The sequence below is a fragment of the Thermobia domestica genome, chromosome 13 (assembly GCF_964235325.1).
Source record: "Thermobia domestica chromosome 13, izTheDome1.hap1.1, whole genome shotgun sequence".
Taxonomy (NCBI): Eukaryota; Metazoa; Arthropoda; class Insecta; order Zygentoma; family Lepismatidae; genus Thermobia; species Thermobia domestica.
The window spans coordinates 95,172,079-95,186,169 of record NC_137466.1 but is presented as its reverse complement, the minus strand read 5'-3'; the positions used below and the strand labels follow the sequence as shown (position 1 = coordinate 95,186,169).

The window sequence follows — 14,091 nt, the reverse complement described above, 5'->3', positions numbered from 1 at the left end:
CGTGCGACGTTGCACTGATATTTGTGTGTTCATAGGAGTAACATTTCCAGCAAGGTTGTGGCCGGGGGCTGCTTCGAGAAGCTTCAACTAGATCTCTTCTTCCTCCTAGGTACACACCACTTTGTACGAGGTTACTAATTGTAACTGGATCCTTCAAAAAGGGCCGAATGAGGGGGAGCGGCCCGGCCCGTGGTCAGACTGGATGCGGATGATGTTAGTATGAGAAACTTTTTGCGATTTCAGATCGGCACGAATTTCTTCAAGTCTTATTTAGGTATTAACACCTTTGATGACACATGTATACGTCGGCTGATTGTAGTTGTTTGAGGTGTCGGTCCTGGCTGATGATGTTTTCATCTTTTTGTATACTGGTAGGTTTTGTGCAGTTCAGTGTTGTTAATTAGTTTTCGTCCATGTTACATTCTGTTTTCAATCGGGACGAACCTAAGCTTCCCAGGCTGTCTTTAATTAAAAAAAAAAAAAAAAAAAGAAATTTATATACGGGTCTATATATGGAATCTCTTTTATCCACTAGTCTAAAGCACGTTTTACTTCAGGTAATTCTGAAACCGCAAATCACGGAGGGGTCTCTTCAGTACCAGGGAGAGATTATAGTTCCTGGAAAGCTAGACTAGGTTAATGAAGTGGATATGAGAGTAATTCCTACCGTAGTTGTTTCAAAATTTCCTTTGGAAAGCAATGTGATCGTACATTATAAAAGCAGTATGATCATACAGTTGATCATTTACAGCAACTTTCGGCTGAGAGCTTTCTAGGTCAGTGTTGTTAAGCGCTTATCCCAGTAGAGCAGGTAAAGAACAAAATAAGAAAGTTGGAATGAATATTTTTCGTCTGTTGTTATTGTGCAGTGCCACAATATATCCCCGTCACGAAATTTCAGTTCTTTTATTTGATGGGAAATATAATTCTACTTTCGTCAAAAAAAAAAAAAAAAGTTTGCCCAGTGAGGGAAATCTTGCTGACTCCTAAATGATGGTGCAGAATTTCATGAATGTGCCGTATACCAACAAATATACTCATACTAGCTTTGTAAATTGCTTTTCACTGGCTTTAAACCAATTAATAATAAGCAATATTTTTGGTACTTCAGACTTGCTAGAGATTCTTCGTAATCGTTGATTTTTTGAAATGTCTTAGAAACTTCTTTTACAACAGAAAATAAATAATAATTCTTTGAGAATTAATAGTATCTTTTGTTGAGTATGTTCGGATGAAGGGTACGTATGACATCCCGATATAGTTTTATTGGAGTATAGAATGGCAAATCCCCAAGCAATGATTCTCAGAGAAAGGGAACCCAGTCAGTCATTAGTAACTTACTTTCGACATTGTAGACCAAGTTTAATGAAGACGTTAACATCCAGACTAGGCGTATATTGACATAATCGTAGTTAATACGGAAGTTCGGTAGCTTTTCTATTTACTACTCTGCTGTCAAATTATACTGTACCTTTAGACTTTTATCATAATATCAATTATTGTGAACAAAATATTTCTAGATATTAATATAACATGTTCCGTCGAATTATCCTATAACATACCACAAAATTCTCCCAAATATAATTTACATAAATGCAACTGTGCAAGATAAAAAGCTACAGCAATTGCCCCTTATTCAATAGCTTAGCTTGATGTTAACGTAAGTTTATATCCATCTCTAATTGTTTGTTAAATTTTTGTCCATTAGATTAATCTTTATTCCTAACCCAGATTCTTCTCCCTTGATTCTCGTTCTAACGCTAAAATTTAATACGTGGCGCTGTCGCTGACTACCATTCTAAATTGATTTTTAGTTTTAGTGTATACTGAATTATATTGATGGTCGCATAAAACTACACACAAATCCCTTCAGTACATTTTTGAAATGTAGTAAAAGCACTACACTTTACACTGTATTATTAACCTTTGTCATTTTACATTTGTCATTTTCATCCATTATTGCTATTTCTCTATCGATACAAATGCATTTTATTTAAGCTATCTGTTGCTATATCCGATGAAACTCTGCCCACTACAGATGGCTTATGTTGAAGTGAGTGGAACGAAATCAATTCCTAGTCTCACTATTAATAGAAGTCCACTATCTTTAGCAGCACAGACAGTAGGGCCAACGTTAGAAAAACGTAGCCTACCTATCTGCTAACATTGACCCTATGTTGAAATTGCATGCTTTACCAAGCATCACCCAACAAATGAATTTGTGAACGTAGATTCGGCAAAAAATCCGTGAAAATCGAATTTCCAACTTTTTGCTTACAGTGTATCAACGTATTTTATGGTTGTGGGCACTACACTTGGAAGTATGAGGTTAAATGAAATCGTTCCATAAACTCTGACAATTTTTTATTAGTTTCTTAATTTATGGTTTAAACTATGTTGGTCCAATGTTTATTTAATTTTACTTTTTTTGTAATTCCCAGTTCCGAATCAATTAGCTTACGTAGGACGAATCAAGTGTGTTGCTAGCAGATAACTCTCAACTTCTTTCAATGTTGGGTCAACTTCAAAAGATTTGTGCATCTATGGGGGAACTGAACCCGGAATTTAGAGTCGGTAGGTAAACATTTAACATTATAAATTCAAAAGTTATCTATAGATCATGCTTCATGCTATGTTTTCCAATCACTGATTCAGTTATTATTAATTAAAGCTGGTTGTAAGCATCCTTCGTTGTTAGGCTTTAATTCAGATCCTGGATGAAAAGAGAGGAATAAAAATGTTTTTAAAGGAATGTTCCCACAAAGCATTCCATTACCGGGTATTTATCCCTTGCTATCATGTAAGCCTTCCTTAAGAATATGTAATGTTGGTTGTACAGAGAGAAGGCGTTCTTAGAAACAATCGAAAACGTTCATGAATGATGATCCCGCCAGGAAAATTGAAATAATGGATTTGTACGCAATTAGGTCCGATGAAGCTATATCTTTGTAGAGAATTTGCTCCTTTATATGCAAAAATCTAATGATAGACATACACACATTATTATTATTATTATTATTATTATTATTATTATTATTATTATTATTATTATTATTATTATTATTATTATTATTATTATTATTATTATTAACAGTAGTAAAGATATACATACATCACAAGAATCCTTCCCTTTGTTTGGAGATCCAGCACAGAAGTGTTTTTCCGTTAGCATGTATCCTTGGTTAGCCCAAAGTTCATCGCATGTCTTGTAATTGATGACTTGGAGATTTACTTTTAATAAATATGGCGATTTTACACCTCTCTGGAAGGAAAAGATTTCAGGAGAAATGTAATAACCGTATCAATGTGTCTATTGATAGAGCTTTTAAAGTTAAATATTTATATCTAATCTTATATAAAAAAACAAAATGATCCAGTATTTCTTTTTTTTTTTAAAAAAAAAAAACATAACACACACACACACATAATGAATTTAAAAATAAACTAATGCGAATCAGTAGCCATAATCTGTGGTAGTTCTGCACAGTTTGTTTTTATATATATTAAATTTCTCGTTTGCAGTAATTAATTTTAAAATGTACACGAACCAGCATATTTTTTAGCACTCTAATAGTTATAAATGACAATTATAATTGAAATTAGCAAATATATATACAATTTTACAGTATCATGTAACAAAAACAGTATTGTTTTGATTATTGGGTGTCAGTGGAGTACTTAGGATTTTGTTTCGGGAGGATCTATACACAGCATATGAATAAGCACTTAATTTTTTCCTTTTGGATGCCTACAATTTTATTGAATTTATCGTATGAAACATACTGTTTTTAGATACCATAAAAATTTCGGATTTACGTAATGTTTACATAAAGAAATTTTATTAATACTACTGAATTATAGATATTTTATCATTTGTAAATGAAGTCCATCCGACTTGTCTTATGCTGCACAAAATGTCCTATTACTCTATCATTAATGTTCGGCATGGTGGATATGAAATCGTGCTCGATTGAAAAGGCAGCCAAAACACTGAGTCTCTTCTGGCATATTGTGCTTCTCAAAAATGTTTTAACTATTTTTAAATTAAAGAAGTAACTTTCTGCTTCAGCGATTGTCATTGGGGTAGTTAGAAGAATTTCCAAAAGTTTTATTGTTTCCTTAAAATTGTCACACAAATTTTGTTTGTTCAGAAAATTTGCACAAACTCGAACATGCAATCCTATTATTTTTAAAGCGCACCACAATTACACACCTTTATCAAAAACAAAAAACGGCGTCTCATGTACATCACGTCATGTGTTTTCGGCTTCTTCGGAAGTATTCGTGAGTTGTGAGCTGCTGGAACTGCAGCTCTAGTAAATCCTATCTAACGAACAAGGCAAACGTAATACAGCGCGGCTTGTGAAGATTTTGGTCTCAATGCTAAAGCACAGGGCAATCGGTGCACAGCTCTTGCAATATTATTAAGCTTGAGAAAGTGTTTCCAGTAACTCTGCACTCTGTAGCATATCCAGCAGTACAATTTCAGGACACTGTTAGACCAAATATCATCATTACGTTATTACCTTGATTAAATTAAACACAATTCAACTCAATTGAAAATACATTTATTCCAATAAAATTGTTAGTAGTTCTGCAGCTCTGCAGCACTTATAGATAAGCCGACTCTGATGCGAATACAATGTTTTTAATACATAAAAAGGCGATAGACGCAGAGGAATTAACACACAATTCTAATTTTTTTTTTTTACTAAAAATACTTTCATTACAATTCTCAGACACATTCCGCAAGTTATTTTGGTGTAGACTATATAATCTGCTGATTCTATCATGTATTATTTTTTAATTTTTTTTTTGTGTCAAATTATGAAAAGTAAAGAAAATTAAAAACAAATTTAATTGCTTTCTATTCCTGTTTAGTAATAAATGTATATTTCACTTAAAAATTTGATAGTTTCATCGCTTTAAAAATTCTTTATATTTTTTACTGTTAAAAATAACCTTAACGCGATATTTTTTCATTCGAATGCAGATTCTTCTTATTCGTTTTGGCAATCAATAGTGTTCAGTGTTTTATTTTATGTAGCAAACATGAAAGAGGAAAGTGTACACGAGGTCCAGTACGGCAAATATATTGAAAACCGCCAATTCCTTTTTCGAGATACGCACAAATGATAAAAAAAAACTCATATCTTAAAATATAATCCCACGAGCATTTATATATTTATTTATTATTAACACGTACTTTGTAGTGACCATACAGTAATGTATTTATTTCCTAAAATGTATAATTTATTGTATTATAATAAAACCTTATTGCACTTTTCATAATTCAGTATTAATTTCAGTTGTATAAACAATATTTCAATTTTTGGTAAATTCAAAGTTTTACATTGTCCTTCCCTCGTAGAAAAACAAGATTTTATAATCTAACGAAATTCTGGTATTAAAAAATACGTTGATTTTGGTTTTCTTTTCCGTCAACGTATATGTGTTGATATATTAGTAGTAGTTATTAAGTTTAGCATTGTACTACGGAGTGCTTAGCGGCATACACTTTATATTCAGAAGAGGATGAAAATAATTTGTCGAACAGTTGATGGGTTTAGGCTTATAACGATGTTAGGACAGGAAAATAATAATTGAAGCGAGCGTTAGCGAAGCTAGTAATGTACTATTTGACTCGGTTCGTTTGTATACAGTATTTGTCCGTCTACTCCAGAATAACTCTCGTAAAACTTAGATGATTTTAACGAAACTTAGTGTGTATCTTCCTTAAACATGCAGAAATGGAACTATTGTTTGGGGTTATAATCCACAAAGAATAAGGAGGTCAAAGAGATAAAATCAACCCTATGTTACGAGTTTGAACATTTGTATACAAAACAATTTTGCAGGATAATCTACGCAAAAATTATTCGACCTTGACGAAACGTATTGCACAGTTCTTTTAGAGAATTAAGATGATCCTCACATCTTAGGGTTAAAATCTGACGATAATGAAAGGGTAACTTTCCTTCCAAATTTAAGAAGTATGTTCTGCGAAAATTTTACTTTAACTTTCAAACGAACAATAGGGGCCTGAGAAATCCGTTTATACGATATTTCTTACCTTTTCCGTATATATGAAATATTTTTCTTTAGCTCCAAGATTTTGTACATGTTACATTACATTTTTGACCATCATATTGCACACCCGGTGGAAGAGTGTTACAACTCAAAAAATGGAAATTTTGAGTTATCAATGCTCGAAAGAGAATAGAAAAGAGAATATTAGCTCTACCTGGTGGTATTTTCGCATGAACGTTACTAAACAAATTAAACCTTAGATGGCAGAAATATCAGTATTCCAGGGAGCGATTTTGGTACAATTCATGTTCCCACAAATGTGTATCTTTCACTTGTAGCAATCTTTCACCTTGTGTGCAATATTTAACATTTAATAAATTTCCTATTTTCTCGATACAAAAATATGACTAATAACACTGAAAACCGAAAATAAATTTTTGGCGGATATCTGAGTATCCAACACGCGTTCTAAGACAATCCCAGAATGCTGATTTCAAATATGAAAACCGTTTATCTCTATTACCCAAAGTTTTTGAAGTATAGGGGTATCATCATCTATAAATCTTAAATATTGTATCAATTCAAATAACTCATAAAATGTAGTTTCACTAGAACACTAATTGCTACCTGCAGCGCATAAAAACTTGGCTTTACCTAAATAAATATTGTAAATACATCACATATAACCTAAATATATTGTAACATTCTTTTAAAGGTAGGGATGCGCACGAGACAAGATTTGAGGCTGTCTCGACTCGAAAAATGTGTATTTCTCTATTGGAAGAACTGTGTCTCGACTCAAATTTTGTCAGGAAAATTTTGTCTCGACTCCTATTCTGTCTTGCGCATTCCTATTTAAAGGTATAATACACATAAAATATACAAATACACACATATAATATAGATACAAAATACATACATCCTGAATGCCTTTTTTAGTTTATGGTTTGAATTTCTTAGCTTTAGACTTGCGCTTGTGATGAGCTTTTGGCATGTCCCACTGAAGTGTCCAGCAGTAGTTAGCTAGCATTGCTGCACTCCATCGATCCTGGTAGCGTGACTCCATCACAGAGCTATCCTGATGGAATCGTTCTCCATGTTCATCGCTGACTGAACTTAGGTTTTCGGGGAAAAAAGTCAAGGTATGAGACGAAGAGGTGAATTTTAAATGTTGCAACCAAGCTGTTTATACCCACTAATACACTTCTGCATAACATTCACATAGTCATCGGATTTATATTTTCCAATGAAATTTGCTACGACTGACTTGAATGCCATCCATGCATCTCTTTCAGTATCACTTAACAAGTGTTGGAAGTTGCTGTCAGCCATGATCTTTCTGATTTGTGGACCTATGAACACACCTTATTTCACTTTCGCATAACTTAACTCCGGAAACTTGCTGCACATATACTGAAATGCATCTGATTCGGTGTCTAGTGCCTTCACGAAATTTTTCATGAGCCCCAGTTTTATGTGGAGCGATGGCATGATAACCTTGTCACGTTTAACCAACGGCGTACGAAGGACGTTTTTGCTTCCTGGCTGCATTCTATCTCTGATCGGCCAATTCTTCTTTTTAAAAAATGATCCTATCTCTGCTATCCCACTCACAGATGAAGCAGAAGTACTTGGCGAACCCTGTCTGCATTCCCATGAGAATAGTGTGTCGTGATGTGCCATCAGTTTGTAGCTCAGAACAATCTCTAAATACTTATAAAGTGAATGTGACAACTGGGAATGAAACTGATGCTCAACACAATACTTAACTGTAAAAGTTATGATTGAATTTAAATAAGATTCAAATGTTTCAATTTAATAAGAGTGACTAGTTAAGGGGAAGATGGCAGAGAGAAAGGTTTAAACTAAGAAAAAAGATGAGCACTTGCAAATTATATTCTTTAAGATGTGAACCGAGCAGTTCAGCTTGACCTTTTGTTAGTGCAAGGTCCCGTACAAGATCCCGAAGTTCATCATTGTTTAATAAATGAATAGCTTCCTCAGGTTGGTAGTCAGAGTCTGAATTGTTACTAGAAGATAAAAGATAATTTTCCTCTTGTATTTCATCTTCAACTGTGTATTCTTCAGGTGGTGTTGGTATTGGAAGAGTGAGGGGGTTATGTGGAAGTGGTTTGGAAATTGAGGGAACATCTAAATATTTTACAGATGCACGAGTTTTGTAGGAGAATCCAGCGACGTTTGCCAAACAAAAATAACAGTCCGTGATATGGTCTTTTGACTCACGCCATATCATAGGAACTCCTAATGCCAGATGGTTGTTATTCTTTGCCTTCCTTATCCAGCCGCGCAAGTTTCATGCGCAGGACAAACAGATGCACTGTGGTGCCCATGGCTTTCCACTATTCTTCTTGCAATCAAAGTATAGTTCATACACTTTCTTCAGAAAAGGTGTAAAAGTCTTCCGATGTGATTTGTCCGTGAAATAGCCGCAAATGTAGCAACATAAATCTGTTGAATCTGTGCAACCTCTGGACGCCATAATATCCACTGTCACTCAAAATAAAAAAGAAACAAACGAAATAATAGTAACGCGATCATAATAGTATGTTTCAATTAATACAAAAATATTTACAATGAAATGTTTCATTGAAATTCAGACTAGATAAGAAACAAAGGTTAGAAGGAATAGTTTTGAAGCTGTTTGGTTGACTGTCTGCATAAAACACCGTAGGTATTAACATTTTCACAAATCCTACTTTTTCTTTAATTAAGCGTGATTATTCAACTTATCTAACTAAAAATTAATGTGAAATATTATGAAATATAGTAAAACATTCCTGTACTGCATCCGTATTCCACGAATGCAAAGGTCGGTTTCCAGACCATGTAAAAAAAAAACTTTAAAAAGTATAAATTTGAAGCCGGATTGCTCTGTCTGCACAACTCATCCCAGATTTTTCACAAACCTAAATTTTCTGCAGTTAAAAATGATCACCTGTTAGCCTATTTAGCACTAAAAGAAATGTGAAATGTTCTTAAATATAGAAAGGCTTTTATGTACCGTACAAACTGTACATAGAATTGTGAGCTGTGCCCATATTTTAACTAAAAATATTTCCAACCTATATATATAAGAATAAATTTGAATGTGGATGGCTCTGCCTGCACAATTCATCCCATGTAAAAACATTTTTAAAAACCTAGATTTTCTGCAGTTAAAAATGACCACCTGCGTGGCTTGTATATTCACGTTATCCAACAATAAAACGAATGTAAAATGTTCTAAAATATAGCAACACGTTTTGATACTGTTCATGTATAGAAAGTATGAAATTCTGCTCCTATTCCATCTAAAAGCATGATTTAAGAGAGGATGACAACATTGATACTGGTCTTTTTTCACCTAAGTATAGCACAAATTGTGTTTTTAAATTCTTGCAACTTTCTTCCGCGTTTCAGCCATTCTACATTTATATAATACTTCCTGTTGTGCTCCTAAATTTTAAGTTAAAAGGAGCAGCAAAATTATAGGAAGTTATAAACTGGATTTGAGATAGATTTGCAGTGTTCCCTCCTATGTGGTTTTTCCCACTAGATAATGTGAAATTGGGATATACTTTAGTGGGGAAATATTTACTAATTTCACATCATTTACGTATGCGTTAGTGGAACGTCTCAATACAGCTAGTGGGAAAACTAGATTTCTTTACAACAAACAATACAGAAAACACAAATTTAGTGCTTTCTTACAAGCGCTTGGTTCTTTCTTTTGTAATAAATTGGCAACAGTGTAAAACTTGGGTGAAAATAATTGACTCAATTCTTACAAAGAACAATGACAAATTTCCGACAAAGAAGCAAACACAATGACGTTATACACACAGTTGTTTTTCTGCTATATAGCTCCAGGTTTTGTTTTAACTTTCATGCACTGGCAGTAAAAAAGAAGAAACACTTTTTAGTGTGGTACGTACCTTTACGACATCTGTAGTATTCAACTTTTACGGGATCCAAGTTCACTTCTAGCTTAAGTTCGTTGCCAAGACTGTGACTATTGTTGGCAGCAGATTAGTTTAAATTTCCGTAGTTCTACTTCAAGCTAGTACACAAAGAAATAAAATAGATACTGGCGTTTGTTTTTTTGTTAAATCACCAATGTTGCTTGATGACAAGTGATAAAAGTCTGCTATCCACAGGGCGCGAATTAAAGGGCATTTTACAAGGGAGATAAAGTATACGTCCCAGATAATTTACATGGGGAAATTCAAGACACTTTGGGAGACACCAAGTTCCACAGAGAGGGATTTTCCCCTATTCCCGTGGTAATTCGGATACTGGATATCAGTTGTTAACACGAATACAAATTGAATATATGTGCCCGATACGTTCATATTAAGAACTGTTTTCGGAGAAAACATTTATTCAAGCTAGACTCTGCATTATGCAGCGCATAAGCACACATATTTCTGCATGGATGGTTGGAATTTTAAAATGGGTGTAGCGTGAAATATAAAAGTCGGGTCATATCTTAAAGACCTGAGGTGATAGAGCAAAACGGTTTTCAGATTAGAATTCCGTATGACAAATTGCACTAGAAAAAGTAAACATCATGTCAGATATCCACAGCTCGTTTTTCACTGTAATTTAAAATTCCCCGTACTTGAATTTTAGGTGTGTTTCAGGTCCCTATTCATCTTACTGTTTTAATATTTTTACAGTCTTTAAGTCGAATTATGTTTTCAAACACGTGTTTCAAAATGACAGAACATCTCTTGTATGAATGAATATCATTTACAATTTAGCAAACAGATGGATGTACATATAGTATACGCCACTTTTTGTGATAGCGATCAATCTATCTTATTTTATATATATATAAATAAAACCAATCCCAGAGTTTGGAGCTCTTAGTAGTGACGCTCCATAATGATCTAGGAATGCAAATTTTATAAGTCTGGAAAATGGAAATCTCTATACAAAAGAATACTGTTATCAAGTTAAAAAAATTTCCGAATTGCGTGATTCCTTGGAAGTTCTTCTATTTTCTCGCCTGCTAAAAATAAACAATGGTTAAATAATCAGGATCTTCCTTTTGTGCATTCCGTAATTCTTCTGTTGAAATATTTTGAATTTTGTCTTGAATAACCTGTAAAAGATGAATGCGTTTAGTTGATAATTCTTTGAAGAGAAATAGACGTGAAAGTGCGTCCGCACAAAGATTCTGGGAACCTTTCTTGAAAAGTATTTTGTAATCAAGCTGTTGTAAATTCCAAGGACGATCTCAAGACACGGGTGTTCCAAGGTTTGGCCTTATCTAACCAACTAAGATTTTTGTGATCTATAATAAAAATGACATCTTGACCAATTAATAATTGACGCAATTTTCGCACTGCAAAGACAATTCAAGACATTCCAGTTCAATAACACTATAACGAAATACAGCAGGTGTTAAAGTTCGACTAGCGAATTGGATTATTTTTTTCTGTCCATTATTGTACTGATATATGACTGCACTGACCCCAGGCGGGATGCGTCTGATTCTAAGTAATAAGGTAAATTCAAATCAGGGTAAGACAAAAGAACATCTTTATAAATGTCATCTTTAATTTGTTGAAATATTGTTCGTGTTTTTCAAGCCATTGCCACAGTTTTCTTTTTCTGAGAAGCTGAAAACGAGGCTGCATTTTTTCTGAAAAATGCGGGGCAAAATTTCATAACCAATTAAAGAGACCAATTACAGATTGTATAGATGTAATATTGGTGGGCCTGGGTAAATTACGAACCGCTTCGATGGTTTTCGGATCCTTTTTGAAGACTTCGGGGGTAATCAAGAAACATAAAAAAATATTGAATTAGTACAGAATAAACATTTTACAATGTTAAGGGTAAGGATATGTTCTCTAAACTTTTTAAAGATTTGCCTCAACAATACAAGGTGTTTTTCGAGGGTATCTGTAAAACAAGCTAGATCATCAATTGATCGTAAGATTTTAGGGTGCAACTCTGGTCCCAACACTTTTTGAGGCATGCTGTTTAATACACTGCTACCATTCTTGCAGCCAAAACACGTGACTCGATATTGGTAATGGTGGTCTTCGAAATTGAATGCTGTATATAGGTTTGATTATAGCTATTTACAAGTTGCAAAGAGCTAAGAAAAGGTTTACATTTAACTTTAAATAACAAGTCTTGTATGCCCTCAGACTTAGTTTGGCAAAGTTCCACGTCCCGGTTCGGTAAATATAAATTGACACAAACACTCGGTTTCTCGTTTTTCTTGTGAACCACAAGGATAGGATTGCTGTGAACAGAATTCTAATTACAAATTAATCCTAATTCTAATAACTTATGTATCTCATCCCGTACATCTTGGAGGTATTTATGAAGAATTGTATATTATTTACGTACCAGGTGTTTGTCTGTTTTCACCTCCATCTCATAAACGAAGTCTTTGCAAAGGCCTGGGTAATTTGTGAAAATATCCCTATATTAAGACAAAAGAGAGTATAATTTGTTTCTCTGTTGGTTATTTAAATTATACGTGTGGTTGACAGCATATCTAATCTGTTCGCCCGTAGCAGATTGTTTCACAAAAGTGGCAGTTGAAACAGAAAAATGTTTATCTAACTTGTCTCTCTCTTCGTGTTTAGAGATTGCCAGAAAATTAAAATTTTCTGGTAAAAGATTAATAATAGTTTTCAAATTATTATATTCCATGGAAGTCGTACCGTCCGAAAGATTAATTTGGCTTCTCAAGGCAGTTAGCGCATCAAGTCCTAGAATGAGATCTTGATTGAGAGATTCTGTAATATAAACTTCTATATAAACAGAAATGTTGTCAATTTGAATAGTGACTAACGTGTGACCTCTTACTTTTCTTTGGGTTGACCCACTAAAATCCACTAGAAGTACGTCATCAACTGGAGTGAGTTTAGGTGATGTCACATCTGCACTAATACGTTTCCAAAGCGCTAAAGACATGACATACGTATGAGAGCCTGTGTCAGCCAGACATTCAACTTCGGTATTACAAACTAAAACTTTAAGTTTAGCAGAGATAAGGTTGAGTTGCACATTAATATAATGGTCTGGGCAATCGGTGGCCAACTCAATCACTTCTACCCAAATCAGGATTATTTACACTACAAATATGAGTTTGAGATACAAAACAAACTTAAGTTGGACGTAAGTAGAATAATATATGTTGGCCGGTACCCGATCCACATTACCGCCTTTTAATTGTTCTCCGGGTGGCCGGAATCCCGTTCGTTACGTAGATTTGACCGGTTTGAATTATTTCTATTACGGTAATTTTGCATGTTATTATTATTTCTATAATTATTATTCCCCTTTGTATTATTACTACTATTGCTTTGTCCATTCCTTGAGTTATTTTTCCTTCGTTCAGATCTAGTATTAAAATTGTCACGCGAGTTGCGATTCCTGTTCCGTCCTCATGGTTGTTCTGATCACGTGGTCGCAAAGGTCTGTTCCTAGTGTTTCTGCTATTATGTCGCATACGACCTTGATCTTTGATTATTACCCTTATACGAAAAGTTTCGTTGGTTACCTTGAAAACTAGAATTTTGGTTGCTATTATAATGATTACTCTGCTTGTATTTTTCCTCCCTACGGCTTTGCTGAACATATAAAAGTTCTAACTTTTGAATTGCGGCCAAAATTCTCTAATATTGTTACATAAATGGAGGAAAAGTTCAGTTTTGAATCTATTGGGTAATTTTTGTATCACGCCTGTAAGGATGAGACATTCAGGCAACTGCGGTGTCAAATCACGAAGTTTGTTGAAATGATGTAGCGCGAAATCATGTACAGAACTATGTACCTTGGGATCAAGCCTAGTACTCTTACAGGTTGATAGCCTGTGTTATACTGTAGCTTTTCCTGCGAAAGCTTCAATGAGTGCTGCTTCATTTGATCATAATTAGTAAATTCGTCTTTCGTAATATTATACCAGCTTTATGAAACTCCTTGCAACAAATGTGGGATGAGCTTAAATAGAGCTTTATCAGAAAGGTTCGCTAATTAAGCTGTAAGCTCTAGCCTTTGTAAATAATTATGAATTGATTCACTGGAAGGATA

At 34.1% G+C, this 14,091-nt stretch overlaps 1 protein-coding gene across 2 annotated transcripts in view; it reads right to left on the bottom strand.

The window, feature by feature from the left end:
• The window catches only part of LOC145668356 (uncharacterized), a 104,995-nt gene that overhangs the window by 58,593 nt on the left and 32,311 nt on the right, over positions 1-14,091 (bottom strand). For both annotated transcript variants that reach the window (XM_081736119.1, XM_081736120.1), the window contains one exon: positions 3,113-3,262. In XM_081736119.1, the coding sequence (XP_081592245.1) occupies positions 3,113-3,262 (150 nt within the window). The remainder of the gene's footprint in view (positions 1-3,112; positions 3,263-14,091) is intronic.